The 15917-nt window shown below is 34.9% G+C and overlaps 1 protein-coding gene across 3 annotated transcripts in view; it reads right to left on the bottom strand.

The window, feature by feature from the left end:
- NOVA1 (NOVA alternative splicing regulator 1) overlaps nt 1–15917 on the bottom strand; it is a 129758-nt gene that overhangs the window by 28802 nt on the left and 85039 nt on the right. For all 3 annotated transcript variants that reach the window (XM_042814187.1, XM_042814188.1, XM_042814190.1), the window contains one exon: nt 4741–4907. In XM_042814187.1, coding sequence (XP_042670121.1) covers nt 4741–4907 — 167 coding nt within the window. The remainder of the gene's footprint in view (nt 1–4740; nt 4908–15917) is intronic.

The following is a 15917-nucleotide window of genomic DNA, read 5'->3' on the forward strand; positions in this document are numbered from 1 at the left end:
TGTAGAAATACCAGAAAATTCAAGTAGTTAACCAAACACAGGTAACGTGGATCACAAAACTTTGAGAACTAAAGGAAAAAAAAAATCACCTTTTGATTCTGGGCTACTTTGACATTTAAAAAAGTACGATCAAAACTGCAAAGCCTTAGAAAGCTCAAGATAATGAGAACTTCTGCAATGCTAAATACTACTGTTCATTCACCTAAAGCAATCTTCTTTCTTCATTCCCCTTTTGAAGCACATACAAGAGCTAGCCATCAGCAATTAATGGAACATTAATTGAGTTTAAAAAGCATTTTTATACACATATGATGATTACACTGAACACTGGTGAAATGAAACAAAATTAAAATATCATAAAATAGTTATCTAGCAGCAGAAGTCAAATCACATGAGGGATAAAACACTATAAGTTTTTTTTGTGGGACTAGGAATTGGAATGCTGAACTTTTGCCATGGGACCTAATACAAATGACTGTCTCTCTAGTATAGGACAAATTACTTTTGTTCATCCTGATGACTTGGAAACACACCTGCATAACATATAATTCATGGTTAAGAATGGTAATTGATGCCATTCTTCACTGGTATTCAAACCTGAGAAAGGTTTATGAGAAATTATTGAAAAGATTAAGAGACAGTGATTTACAAAACAGCTTATATTTATTATTATCCCCAAATGAAAAATGTGGAGTTTTGTTATAGTCTGCATGTTAATAAGGTTGCCCTAGGTGATACACTGTTTCAGAAGCAGATGCTAAAAGAAGAAAAGTTCATCACATGGGAGAGGCATTTTAAGAAACCTCTTAAATCTATTAAAGCTCTAATTTGACCAACTCATATCCAAAGCATTAAAAAAAAAAAAAAAAAATTAAATCCTCTATTTTAACCAACATATTCTGATGTGTACTGTTAAAGTCAGGTTCTATTTGAGCACTTAGAAGATAAGCTTTTCATTAAATCTGGTGAGTGGTCCAATATATTTTGTTGTTGATCAGAATTTCTGAAGTAATCCTATTCAAGTAGTTCTTTTTACTGGAAGAAAAAGTATGTACAAATCTGAGTTCAGATACTGAATTTTATACATTTTAAGTATAACATCTGGGAATGTGATTAATGAATGGAACAGAAGTTAAACAATCTACAAGAAGTTACTTCTCTACTGAAAAAAGTTGAAATAAAAATATTAATTGGAAGTTCTATATGTGAAAGCTTTAGTCCAGATTTTCAAGGAAGAACCTTTGTTGACATTGTGATAACTAAAGACTTCACAGAATCAATCAGGTTGGAAGGGATCTCAGAAGGCCAGTCAGGATAAACTCTTCATTACAGCAGAGTTCACTATAAGATCACATGCTCTTCCTTACGTATAATGCTAACCTCTGCAATAGCAAAATGCAGTTCCATATGCTTCCTGGGTAGGCTGCAAAAACACCTTCTACCTATAAAATAACTGCATAGCTGGAAGGAAAATTCTGTCATTGTAAAGAAGCTTCAGTGGTTTCTGAATAAGGTGATGTGATAAGACACTACAGAGTTTTCTCCCACTCTTTATAGTAGCTGCTATTAGTTTAGAGGTGAAATTTAAAGCTCTGTAAGCTAATTATGAAGCCAAAACAGCTCAGTCTCCTGAGTACTTTATGAAAAATGCATTCTGTTCTCCCGGTTTATAACATGGTACAAAGCTGGTATGATACTTCCTCTATTGGAGAGGTTAGATCCTCATAGCAGTTTCTAGGAAATAAACGAACATAGTCGGTTATTGTTGAACAGTATCTAGAAGCTACAGATATCTGACAGCTATGAAGAGACTATCTATATTTCATAGAAGTAATAGATGCAAACAGTAATGAGTTAAATATTGATCAGACCTGTTCAGGGTACAGACCTACTTGATATTTATTAGTAAGTCTACAGGGTCAGAAGATTAGAAAAAATATTGTTGAGAAGGCTCAAACTGAATCAGACAGATTTGCCTGTGAGGATTCCAATGATAAAAAGTGTAAGTTAGAGAGAATGGAACATTTGGATTGCAACTTGATTTGTATAAATAAAAGCCAAGCCATGCTCAGCCTCATTGCACACCTGCGCCTTCCTGAAGACAGAAAGTTCTGAAACTTGAGAGAGGCAGCAAACAGTTTAACTACTAACATTCTTAACTGAAATCATAAACATACATCTCCTTTCTTTGCTTGCTTCTTATCTGTAGAGAAGTCCACAATGAGAGCTATATCCTCATACAGACATGGGTGATACTTCAAAGCCTCAAGCTATAAGCACCTTCATTCATAAGGGACAACAGTCCTGTTGTTTTTTTTCTTCTTGCTTGTCTGCTTGAGACAAAATCAACTGAAATATGTCTAAGACCTCCAAGGGAAGGCAAAATTTATAGTTTCAAATCTAATCTTTATCTCATATGCTAAAGCTTCTTTCCTCAGCTCACAACATTATACTTCAGAATACTTGAATGATAAAGTTTTTGGGTAATTCTCTAAGAGAGTAAAAGCACATAAAAAGTTTATGTAAAAGAAGAAGCTGTAATTCATACTGCTTGTTTTTCACATGTTAATAGTGATTTGAATGACCAGAATGATCAGGATAGTGTCTAAAATTTTGTCCTGCCTGTTGTAAGAACATAGCAGCACAGAAGTTCCAGATCATGATTATCCATTATAAAATATCCTTTTACATTTCTTAAATAGAAGTAATTTCTATTTCATTAAGACAGTCGACATTCTGACAGCGGAGTATACTTCACTATAAACTCTATCTAACAACTAAGCTAATAATTTCAAATCTTGGTTTAAAAAACAAACAAACAAACAAAAAAAAAACAAAAAACAACAAAACAGAATTAGACTTACACTGTCAATATTTATATATTATGAAATTATCATGAACAGATGTAACTTCCTTAAAACAAAATTAAAACAATTAACTTTACGTAGTTGAAACTGTTCAACATATGAACAAGCATATCTGCAAATGATAGACAGGTGTTCACCTGTATGTGCACAGATGATATGTTTAAATTATAAAATGTGGAGCCAGAAAAAACATACTAGAATCATGTAAGAAATATATTGTATTCAGCCTGTGTCTAGACTTCAGCGGTAGCAGCTCTAATATCTAAACCATCACTCCAGAAGTTAACATTTCAAGCATGGAATCAAATGAATAAAAGTAAATAAACAAAAAAGAACCAAAAAAAAAAAAAAAAAAAAAAAAGAAAGGAAAAAGAAAACAAAAATACAATGAGAACTAACCACACCACCACCAACTTCACAAGTAGTTTTCTTTAGAACTAATTCCTCCTCAGCTTCTGTGTGGAAAAACTACATCAAATTGAGAAACAAGACAGGAAGTATTAAGGAATATCACTATGCAGCTCTGTAATCTAGTTTCTCAGTAGTGACTTGAAAAGAATTTCACATACATTGCAAAGTGGAAAAGCACTTTTTACAGCAATAAATAAAATTCATTTCCCACTTGGTTAAGAGGTAACGGCATAAAATCTAACATTCTACAGGATGAAAAGACATTTAAAGCACAGATCTGCTCTTCAGGTTTCTCTCTCTTCCTCTCCTCTCCACCTCAGGCACAAACATTTTCATGTCTAATAACTGAGAGACTAATTCTAAAAATTGAGGCTTTTCATTTTGGTATTTTCTTATAAATTACCTAGAGGGTTTTTTGTTTGGTTTCGTTTTTTAGTGCAAAAGTATAACATGTAAAGAAAATAGTAGTAATAATTAGAAATCACATACAGTGGCTTGGCACAGTTTCATCCATTTAAAACAGTGTGTTCATTTACCACATCTTCATTTATATGTTCTGTGTATGGCTTTACATAGAAAGTAAAGTAATTGCAGATAGTTACTAAATTACTTAATAGGACACTGAATCTAGTAGTAGATTCAGTAGCTAGTGTAGAGGACCAAACAAACATCCTACGTAGAAAAGGTGAGAAACTAATGTTCACTCACTTCCTTCTTCATCTTTTTCTAATTCAATAAAATGGAAAATAATTTATTTAAAATTCTATATTACGAATTCCACATTCTCCTTATAGAAAATGATTTCTTTAAAATTAGAATTGTTTTGGGAATTACAGTGAACTAGAAAAAACACTAATCCAATGATATCTTGAAAAAATATTTTGCATGTCCTACAGATACTGAAATAAGACAATATAAAACAGGCAAAAAGATGCCAAAAATAACAGAAAATGAGTAGTAGATAGCATCCCAAATAAGTTATCTTTATATTTTCAAATTCTCACATGTAAGATTTTTAAGTATATATTTAAAGGTCTAAAATACAATTAACATTTTTGGGTTTGTTTTTGCTTTATTTAAGATACATGAAAATAGTAAAAATTCTTTCAATTCTCTAAAGATTTACAAGAGGCTCATATTTTTAATTTTAAACTTTAGCAATCCTTTTTAACTAAAACCTAGATGTGTATTATTGCCTAATACAGTAGAGAAGAGTTTACGAAAGAAATACATTAGAGTCTGAAATTTGTAAGACACTAAAAGAACTGCTGGGAAACTTGGAACATGCAAGCATAAAAAAGAAGTGGACTAGTAATTTAGTAAATCACTAAAAAGGAAAATAACATGTTCTGAAGGAACATATTATGTTCACCCTTTGCTGCCTTAAAATTTTAAAGCTTCTGAAAACGGAAGCTAATTCTAAGGAGTTGATGCGACTCTCTATTCCCAACCAAAAACTCACTTGTTTGATGCGGTCTGGATTGACAGTGGTCTGTGGCTGTAGGATGCTGACAGGCTCTGTCTTGGCCACATTTTGAGGCATTTCTCGAATCTTCTCTGCAATGAAGCCATGAACTGCATTTAGTGCTTCAACTGTTCCCTGGATCAGACACACCCGCTCTGTAGTACCTGAAAGAAAAAAGTTGATCAAACGGGTTTGTCAGAACTCACAAATCACTTGAATTATGTCATAAAGATGGTGCTCAAAAGCAATCTTAACAAAACATCTAGCAGTATCTCAGTAAGTATCTCAAAATGTTTTAAGCAACTCATATTTATGTGGACTCCATAAACATGTAACTTCCCAATCCAGTCTGGACAAAAGACGATTTGTAAGCAATTTGAAAAACTGATTACTGGTAAACTGATTACATTCTGAGCAGTATACTACATCTGTGTCAATACATTTGTCAATATATAACAAAAAAAATTCAGAATATTTACGTGACGAGTTATAACAGGTTTTCAATACATCATCTCCAAAATATGATTCTATTTTTTTTTCCCCAAATAACACTAATAAAGAAGAGGGTTTGAATGACATAAGTGGAAGTGACCACTGTAAATGAAGCTTGTTTCCTGCACGTAGCTTTCTTGATGCTACTTTTCTACGTGGATTCTTCCTCCCCTCAGAAACAACTCCTGTGGTTTTTATGTAAAGCAATCCAGCTCTAAGAAAATGCTCTGGGGAGTCTTTACACTGCAGTATTAATTGTCTCCTAAATGATGAGATGTGATGTGGATTGATCAATGCAGCTAATGCAAGTGTTCTCTAGGTCAGCAGACAACACATTGAAACCAAACATAGATCAGGTTACATCTAAGCTACTGGAGTCTGATATGGAAAGCACTTAACAAGGATGACTGCTGTCAAAACATGTGAAAGGAGAACAGCCACTGCTAAACAGGAATTTCATTGGACTTGGCAGTAAGTGACTAGAGGGTAAGCTACTGTCTGTGTTATTTTAGAACACACAACAGAGTAGACACACATTTAATCATACTACTTAGTCCAAACAACATGCATTCTAATACGCATAAACCAGAAAGCAGTAAATGGGCATCACTGCTCCATGAAGAAAGAGAATTGTGCAAATGCACACTATACATAGAGTAAGATACAGCTTCAGAACATGTTGTTATAGCAGTCCATTTTCTTTGAAGGTTAGGTCTTAGAATTTCTAACGAAATAAATGAAAAAAAAAAAAAAGTTGAAAAGAATAGGGGTCTGAAAAAATTGTTCACACACACACAGCTGGGAAATGCTTTAATCTTTTGAAGCAGTGTTGTCAAATTCCCTCATTTAAGTCTACTGGCTTTTCACTCAGATAACAGTGTACAATCATTTGCAAGAGTCACACATGAAAAACTATCAGACGTGACCAACCTGCACAACAAAAATAAACCTATAAATCACTGAAGTTGGTAAGATCTGTCATTTAAAAAACTTCTAGCCCCAATTACCGTCTAACACAAACCATTACATTATTATTTTCAGACATTTAACAAGCCCACTGCAGGTTTCTATGAAAAAAAGAACAACTCAGCCAGCAATACTTCATATAATCTTCAAAATTTGTATTAAAATTACAAATCTCATTCTTGAAACAGCTTAAAGCTTGAAAAACAAGCTATCAAATGTGTCTTTATGGATTATTTTTTTTGTGTGCAGACTTTGCCAATATATTTTTAAAATAAATTACACATAAAATCAGAGTTGTCGTATATGATTAATTTCCTTTTACATATAAGAAGAAATAAAACATATACAAGTCAAGAATAGCTTTTCCACAGAAAAATAATATATGCAGATTTGGTGGTCATCACCTGCAAGGTGTTTATGCTCATCAAAAATATATTTATAAAACTAATACAGAAAAAGGGAATTTGAATCAGGTTTTTGTTTGTTTGCTTTTAGGAGGCAATTCATAGATCCTAACTTTTGAATATGAAAACAGATATTGAATTAGAAAAAATACTCTCCACAGTTCCATGGGGAGAGAACTAGCAGACATCTAGCATTAGCAGACATCAACCTTAAAAGTAAATAAACAAAATCCTGCTTTGATATTCACTGAAGTTAGGTATGCCTAAGAGCTTAAAAGATTGCATTAACTTTTATCATTCATTTTCCTTCTGACCCCTTTACCTACCCAGAACTTCACTTCTGGCAAACATCCTTTCACAACTACCTCCTGTAATACAAAGTCCATTTTAAATGCAGTTGTGAAACTTCAAACTCTCACAAAACAAGCTTCTCATCTAAGAAGGTTAATTACTTATTAATCAACTGATACAGTTTTTAAAACAAACATTAAAATAAATGCAGGATGCAATACGATGAAAGAAGCTAAGAAATTTGATGCTTGCATTGTTATTTGTATTTCTAACAGGCATACACCTATCTATACTAGGTACTATTATGCTTTAAGTGCTTCCTTCAAAGTTCTGATTCAATAAGTGAAAGTTCTACTGCATTTACAAAACATTCAATAAAAAGTAAAATATGCTTCTGTATTTTGTGAGCCTGAGTAAAAGTATTTTGGGAAACACACTGTACCTTTCAGAAATGAATGTCTGGCTTTTCTGTGTTTCTGTATATTTTTTCATTGGGCTTCTGAAACAATCTTAAAGAGCCTAATGCACTTCCAAGAATAAGGTACCCTCAATGCATCTACTAATTATATCTTCTTATACTTTTCCAGTGTACCATACCAATTTGACAGTGAAAAGGAAAACCTGACAGAGGAGCCACAGCTAATAACTAATGGAAAGGCTAAGTTACAATCTCTCATCAACTAAATTGCATTAAGGTTTTTATTGGATAAATCACAGTACAACTGTCTACTACCCTTAGCATCCCAGGCATTTATTTTTCTGACCAATGATCAAAAGGCCTGTACAGTGGGGTTCTAACACAGCTAGGAAATGTTTCACCCTGTTACTTACCTCACAAAATTTGGTAAAATATGATTGTGCCTTGACACAATTACTCTGGCAATATAAAATAAACAGTCTTTTGTAAATTGCCAGTAATGTCCTTAACATAAACTTTCTTCCTTGTCTATAACATTTCCTCTCTGCAATTACATAAAATCTCAATAAATAAAACCAGACAATGAAAAATATGTTTTACTGAAATACATTAGTAATATTTTGTACTTTCAAGAGATGTAAGAGATTTTTATCAGATAAGTGAAAAAATGCACATATCCTTAAATGTAACAAGTCACATATGTGCAAAATGTCAAAGAAAGTTCAAGAAGGCACTCTTCTCCATCAATAACTCCCTTTGCTGTACTTGTATTCTCAGTTCCTGAGGCAGCTCTAGTTGTTATTAGTTGAGAACTCATTCCCATCTCCATCACAGAAAGACATCTTTCTCAACACAAGCCTTGATGTGCTAATAGACTTCCCTGACTAGAAGAGGCAACAAGGGCTGGCAGCAATAGTAACACTCCCATGTTCTGCATTCATTCTGATCCAGACAAAATAATGTGGGAACTGTTTACACAAAACACATACCAAATTAGAGACTGAAACTTAATATTGCCTGATAAAGTAATTAAAGTAACAGACTCAAAGAGAAAAATCTAATTGAAGTAATCTGTGAAATCAGAAAGAAATAAGTACAGCCTGAAGGAAGCTTCTTTATGTCTCTTTCATAAAACTAGGGCATACTTAACTTAGATACAGATTATCAACCAGACACATTTCGCTTAACTAATGCTCCATTCTTCTTTAACAGAGAGATAAACAGATCCCTTTACTGTTTCATCTGCAATTACACCTTCTGAAATTCCAACTATTAACGTTTTCTGCAGCTGATACTTCACATCAGTCAAACGTCTAATAAAAAAGTTTAAACATGTATGAATAGCAGTTTGTTTCTTGAAACGTGATGTTAATCAAGTGCAATCAATGATTGTGATTTGCTAAAATCTGGAAAACTGAACATTAGAAATATCAATCTTCCAGTATTTTCTTATCAGGTGTCCCGACATTCACAGGAAGCTTTAGCAGAAACAGGTTACTGCTGAGCCCTTACTGATCACATGCAGCACATCAGTGTGGCCAAAATGGTTAGCTAACTAGATTTTGGAAAGGGCTATTTTACTTAACTGTAGATCCCAAACTCAATCCTTTCCCAGGTCTTCACACAGATTTATGACAGGAAAAGGAGCATTCCAGCACGCGCACCACTGTGCCCAACTGCACTTTCAGTGGGGTGTAAGAGAATGCCCCAGTGTGATGTATAACTTCACCACCACAAAATTAGGACAGAACACTACATCTGAACACAAGAGAATCAGTGTGAGGCAACACATAGTCACAAGATATGTCAAAATAAATGCTAGTCAAAATAAAATGATAAAATTTTATTCTATATAGCGATGTTGAAACAAGACAGACTCTCAGATACACCGCTATGAGTTCAAAATAAATCAGCTGTCTTAGTAAGTGTACACAGTCTCCCCAACTTCATTTTGGCTTTTTCTCAAAGTACACAACACAGCAAGATGATAGCTCGAGTTACTCAATTTGCATACATACGGTTGCATCTAGATAAATGTGGCTAGCCATGAACACATGTGCATATACACATTAATATTCACATACTACTTATTTTATGTGTATTGAAAATTACCTCAAGTACAATTTAGGTAATGAAATGAAACAAAATGAAAACTGCTTCATAGCACCTGAATTTTCATATCTATATGAAAACTTCATGTTCAGAAGTTGCGCTCAGGTCACGAGTGAATTACATGAATCTGGGTTTGGTGTACTTATTAGTATGAACTGAGAGACTATTATTCCCCTGTCAGAAAGAAATGTAAGAAATTAAAGAGATCATAAAATTAAAAAACAGGAACACCACACAATTGACAAAGGCTTTGAGGAAATGGAGAGACATCTTGAAAGCAAACAGTCCCTTCTATACAAAATGTTTTGTTGGCTATCAGCTAAGGATTTCATGCTAATTTCCAAAACATTAAATTATACAAACAAAGATAAGGAATTACTATAGTTATTACACTGTTGTAATTCTTGTTTACTGTCTAACATAACTACTTTCCTCTGCTTAAGATTCTTCTAATAAAAAAATTGCATATTTCACTTTCAAAAACTCATTAATTTCAATCAAATCAAGAAAAGTTCAGGGATTTTTATTGCTATGGTTTTATGTAGGATGTTACTTAGATGAAAAACAAAAAGAAAATGTGCGTGCAAGTGAATGAAAAATTTCTAGAAAATAAAAGCTTAAAAATTGGAAAGGACTGCAAACTGTTGACAGAAATACTATACATTAGTTTATCTGAAAGCAAGGCCTCCTATTTATTTATATGGAAACTACAACAGCTACAAAGAGCATAATACAATACAGCAAATTCTGAGCTACAAGATATTCTTTTTAAACACAGCCATCACCATTAGCAATGCATTTTTTGCTAGTGATGAACAAGACCTGCATGCTCTGCATGTAAAAATCTGTAATAGAGGAAAAGACCCACTATTTCAAAGTTGCTATGACGACATTGGTGATTTCATCAGCAACATATAATACACCACATGTCATATGATAACATTTTCTTTCATCAGCCCAAATAGATGAAAACCAGAAAGTGTGAAGTCCAGACTACATGGTGGGTGTGGTAGGACAGTTCAGACAAGATTGGTAATGTGCTCCACGGTCTTCAAACTGGCATACAGTCTGCCATTACCATCTTGCAAAAAAAAGATTGTCTTCTTCTCTGGCCTGACTGGAATTTTGAGCCTTCAGCTTAGTCAGAGGTGCAATGTAGCAGACAGAATTCCAGGAAATCCAGTAGGATCACTCCTTTTCTATTTTCTAAGACTGTGCACATCACTTCACCAGCTGAGGGCTGTGTCTTGAGCTTATTCTTCAGTGGGAGATTCTCATATCACCACTCCACGGTTTGTTGTTTTGACTTCAATCCTAGTGAGGACACCACATCTCATCACTAGTATTGATGCAGTCTGGGCATCACATTCAGCTTTGTATTGATCCAGGAGATTCTGACAAACTTGTATATGGTGTTCTTTCCGATCCTTTCTGAGCATTTCTGGGACCCACCTGCTGTAAACTCTCCAATATTCCAGTGCTGCCACCATTATTTCCAACGCATTGAAGCTGATATTCATCTCCTTACAATGTTTCCAGCTCATAAGCTGCCAATTCGTGTGGATGAGATGATCAAAACACTCTTCATTTTGTGGTGTGATAGCTGTGCACGGTTGTCCAGAACATGGCTTTAACATCATTGGCATCACTGCTGAAGTGCACCACCCATCACCTCACTGTGCTCACATTCACTGTTTGGTCTCCATCAACATTCAGCAAGCGCCAATGAATATCAATGGGTGCAATTTTTATCTGCATGGAGGAATTCAATTATGCACCTTTGCTTCATACACAGTTCCATGTCAGGCACCATTGTGTCAGACTGCCCCTCCGCTGCCATCTGTTAGATGGCAACAACATGTAACTGAATACTGGCAGGAAGGTTCATTTTGTGCTGCCATACCACCAACATCCACTTCTGACATCACAGGCCAGCAAAATAAAACAGGAGGCATAACTTTTAGAGCAGCTTTCATACTTTTTGTTATATTTTCTTACATCTTTTTTCTAATAACGTGATAGTAGATTGCTTATTAATATACTTGTAGGATTACTAAGGTTCCAAGAATTTTGCTGTTAATTTTTTTTTTTTACCCAAACAGTAAACACTACTCATCTAAATAAATAAGTTCAAATTAATAAAATACATCTAAGATTGATGAAAATGCAAAGGTCTCTCAGAAAAAGAAAGCTGTCAAAATCATTAAAATTTAAGCACATAAAATATCCCCATAAGATCAAATTTGATGAAAGAAAAAGGATTTGACCTAATTTTTGCAAGACAATAGAATATATAGATATAAAAAAAAAATCTGTTTTTCAAGGTATCTGAAATGAACTTCAATAAGAACAAAAGCTCAAGAATATTTTTCATGCAAAGCTATGATCAGTTGGCAGTTAAAGCCTCTATGCTATGCTACAGTAATGTAAACCTTTGTTAATAGTGCCTCCTACACATACATTTACTGAAAGAAAATCACTTCCACTTAAGCAGTAAAATATACTTTAAGTTGTAGGAAGTGATGCATCTTACAATTTGAAGTGATAACAGTTCAAATCATCATGGAAGTTTTTCTCCAAAAAATAATTTCTCAGGTTTCATAGTTTAAAAATCTGTAAAAATTTGTGGAACTTTTTTTTTAGATAAGGCCAGACGCTCAAGAAATCAAAATACCTAATACGCTCATTACTATCTATTTGTTCAGAAAAAGCAAATAAAATATTTCAGGTAAAAGAGCTACACTAAGCTTAGAAATTATTCTAAATCTAGAGAAAAATTCCTAGTAGTTGTACACTATAAATACACTTGTTTATTGCGTGTATATTTTAAATATATTTTGAGTAAAAAACAGAAAGCGAGCATGCAATTTTTTTTTTTAACAGCATACCTATTGCTGCTGTATGGTTTTTAAGTCACTATCCTTCAAAAAAAAAAAGCCTTTCAAAAATCAATATCACAGAAAAAAAGGCATTTCACATAAGGATAAAGCATAGAGAAAGGTTATATCAATCACAGCTATAGCAAGGGCTGCAGCATATAAATTACTCCATGTTCCAATCCAGAAATATGAGAAAAGGATGCATACAGATGTATATTTTCATTCTAGAAAGAATGCTGTCACGTGAAAAATACATTTCTGACCCAAATAATTTAAGTAGAAGTAGTATTAACGAAGATACTTATACATGTGCAAAAGAAAGAAGTAACATGGAATAATAAGTCAACAGCAGAGAATCACAGAATGGCCAGGGTTGGAAGGGACCTTAAGGATCATGAATCTCTAACCCCCCTGCCACATGCACAGCCACAAACATCCCCCATTTAATACTAGACCAGGCTGCCCAAAGGCCCCATCCAATCTGGTCTCGAACACCTCCAGGGACGTGGCATCCACTACCTCTCTGGGCAGCCTGTTCCAGCACCTCACCACTCTCTCTGTAAAGAACTTCCTCCTGAAGTCTAACCTAAATCTTCCTTGCCTCAACTTAAAACCATTTCCCCTTGTCCTGCAGTTATCAACCCTTTCAAAGAATTGATTCCCCTCCTGTTTGTAGGCTCCCTTTAGGTATTGAAATGCTACAATGAAGTCACCCCACAGCCTTCTTTTCTCCAAGTTGAACAAGCCCAGCTCCCTCAGCCTGTTTTCGTAAGGGAGATGCTCCAGTCCCCTGATCACCTTTGTGGCTCTCCTCTGGACCCTCTCTAACAGCTCTTTCTTGTACTACGCGCTCCAGACCTGGACACAGTACTCCAGATGGGGCCTCACAAGAACAGAGTAGAGAGGGACAATGTCCTCCCTGTCCCTACTGGCCACCCCTCTTCTGAAATGGAGCCCGGGATACCATTTGCTTTTCAAGCTGCAAGAGCACACTGCTGGCTCATGTTAAGCTTTTCTTCCATCAGGACCCCCAGGTACTTCTCCACGGAGCTGCTCTCAAGGACTGCTTGCTTCTAGTCTGTATAGATGCCTGGGATTCCTCAAGCCTGCAAGCAAAACCTTGCACTTGGCTATGTTGAACCTCATTAGGTTCACCCAGACCCTTATTTCAATTATGGGAAATTTTGGTTTTTTTTTTTCTTTACATTTTAACTTCTACTGCCGTTTTCACTGCAGCAGTTGGCCCAAGGTTGTATTGTGTTGGCATTACCAATCATGAATATTGCATGAATTGTACCCAGTCTCAGAGTCTCAGACTTTCTATATTTGCAGGTTTCTTGCTAACATGCTATGGAATTCAAAACCTGTGAGACTTTGGGACTTTAATTTAAGCCTGTGGCAATGAAGATGCAGCTGTTCATTTATAAGCAATCATCACAGCTACAGAAGTTGTAAAATTAAATTTGAAAAGCCACTTTCCTGAACTTTTAAAATGATTAAATTATAATAGAATCAGTGCTACTTTTTATTAGAAATACTTTTACTCATTAGCTTTCCTCTGAGTTTAAAATAAAACAAAGACAATTACACATAGTATTTCACCTGAGTTTGCACCAGGTTAGCATTGCAGATTATGTATCAGTATTTGATTATTTTGCTCCTCACATACATAATGTTTGCTCCTCACATACATAATTAGAAGATATCATCAACCATGACCCAGTCGAGAGTCTTTGCAGATGGCATTATAAATTTTATTCTACACCGGCTCAGCTGCAACTAAACATTGCTAACAGAATTTATTTAAATAAAACTTCCATCAGTGAATCAAACCACAATTATAAGCTGGGGTTTCTTACTCATTAAAGAAATGCCTTCAAATAAAAACACAGATGAACAATGCAGTTTTTCTCAATATGTGAAATCTACAGGTCTCCTCTCTGTTGAAAGTATAACATTGTATCAGTGAAAAATAGATTTCCATACGTTGGCATCTGTAAGTTCCTACTTTTAACTATTAACCATCTTTTTAGATGACTGGGACAGTATCCAGGGTGAAATGGCTGACCATGAGAGAGTCCAGAAATCCTCTAAGATACTGCCAATGCTCAATTTTTGGTCTTACAGTTAGGTATGATCCTAAAAGCTTGACAAGTACTGCAAAGTGCCAGGACAATCAATTTTTATCAGTGAAAATATTTACAAACACATGACAGAGATACGATCACACTATCATGGTTTTCTTTTTTGGTGAAAAGAGGAAATTTCCCTTTGTGAGAAGCAACTGCAGTGTTTCTTAATGTTTTGTTCCGAGTACAAATATACAAAAAAAAAGTGTATTTTCAAATTGACAGTAAACAAGATATCAGTTCTCTGCAGACAGCCAGCAGCTTAAGAGTCAAGAAGCAGATTTTGTTCTTTGTTTCCTTTTTCCTTTCCTGAAAGTTTTCACTTCAGTAAAAATAAATAAATAAATAAATACCGTCAGAAGACAAATTGTAAAGGAGCGCAAGACTCCCAAAAGACATAAAAGCAGAGTTTTTGTGATTTTCTTACACAGAAGGAGCTCTAATCTCCTTTGTTTATAGATCTATCTTGTGACACAAGAGTCTACAAAAATTATCTTTATGAACTTGAATTAAAAAATCATGCAGTTTTCAAAGACAACAGAAGCTTCCTTCAAATGCAGTTTCACCTTTTCCTTGTAGACACCCTGGGTAATTTCTTTGGTAACACCAGATGTACAATGCAAATGAATGTGGAAAGATTTGAAAAACTTCGGGGATAAGCCTCTAGGAAAACCTTTAAGAAAGAAAAAAATAGCAAATTGCTTAAAATTATATGATTTAGTTTGTTGTATAACAATGCAGTGGATGCCACAAGGTGAGGCAGGTGAGAATTTCTAATGTAGGGGATACTTCAGATGTCCACTGTTTCTCATTACATTCCTGTTTACCCTTCACAAGCTCAGAACTGTAGCGATGAAAAAAATCAATGAGAAGTGAGATAGAAAAGTGATCTTTTTGTTCTGTGTTTATTTATGATGACGGACTATCACCAGGAGAAGTGGTTCCTGCTAAATATAGACAGAATCAAAGGTGATTTACAATTACAAAGACAGCATTACATGCTGAACACCTCTAAGAGAGATTAAAGACATGAATCTCTCCACTAAAAATTTATTAAGGCTGAACAGTATTTTGCTGTGTTATGTGGGGGCAGGTGTATAATCAATGAATATAGAGATATTACAATTATGAAATAAACCAGAGAACTTGGTTAACCAGGTTATAATAACAAAAAGAGAACAGATAGAAAGCTTACCCACAAACAAAACGAGAACAGATAGAAAGCTTACCCACATCCTAGGCTTGCTGGAAAACTCCAGAGGAGGGATCTCCAGAAGAGATACTTTCCCACTGGTAGTCAGCTCTTAAATGGGTCTAAAAGAGGAGGAGCCAGGCTCCACCCCGTCTGGCAGCACAGGTGAATTGCCTTCACCTGTGCTCCTGTGGCTGACTCATTGCTTGCCTCTGGTGGTCAATCAGAGGTTCAGGCCATGATTCAGCAGTTCCCATACAGCAGGTATTGCTCATGTTATTTAAGACTGTT

This window comes from Centrocercus urophasianus, unplaced genomic scaffold (genome assembly GCF_019232065.1).
Source record: "Centrocercus urophasianus isolate 14NV4802_14NV808 unplaced genomic scaffold, USGS_Curo_1.0 seq_14, whole genome shotgun sequence".
Taxonomy (NCBI): domain Eukaryota; kingdom Metazoa; phylum Chordata; class Aves; order Galliformes; family Phasianidae; genus Centrocercus; species Centrocercus urophasianus.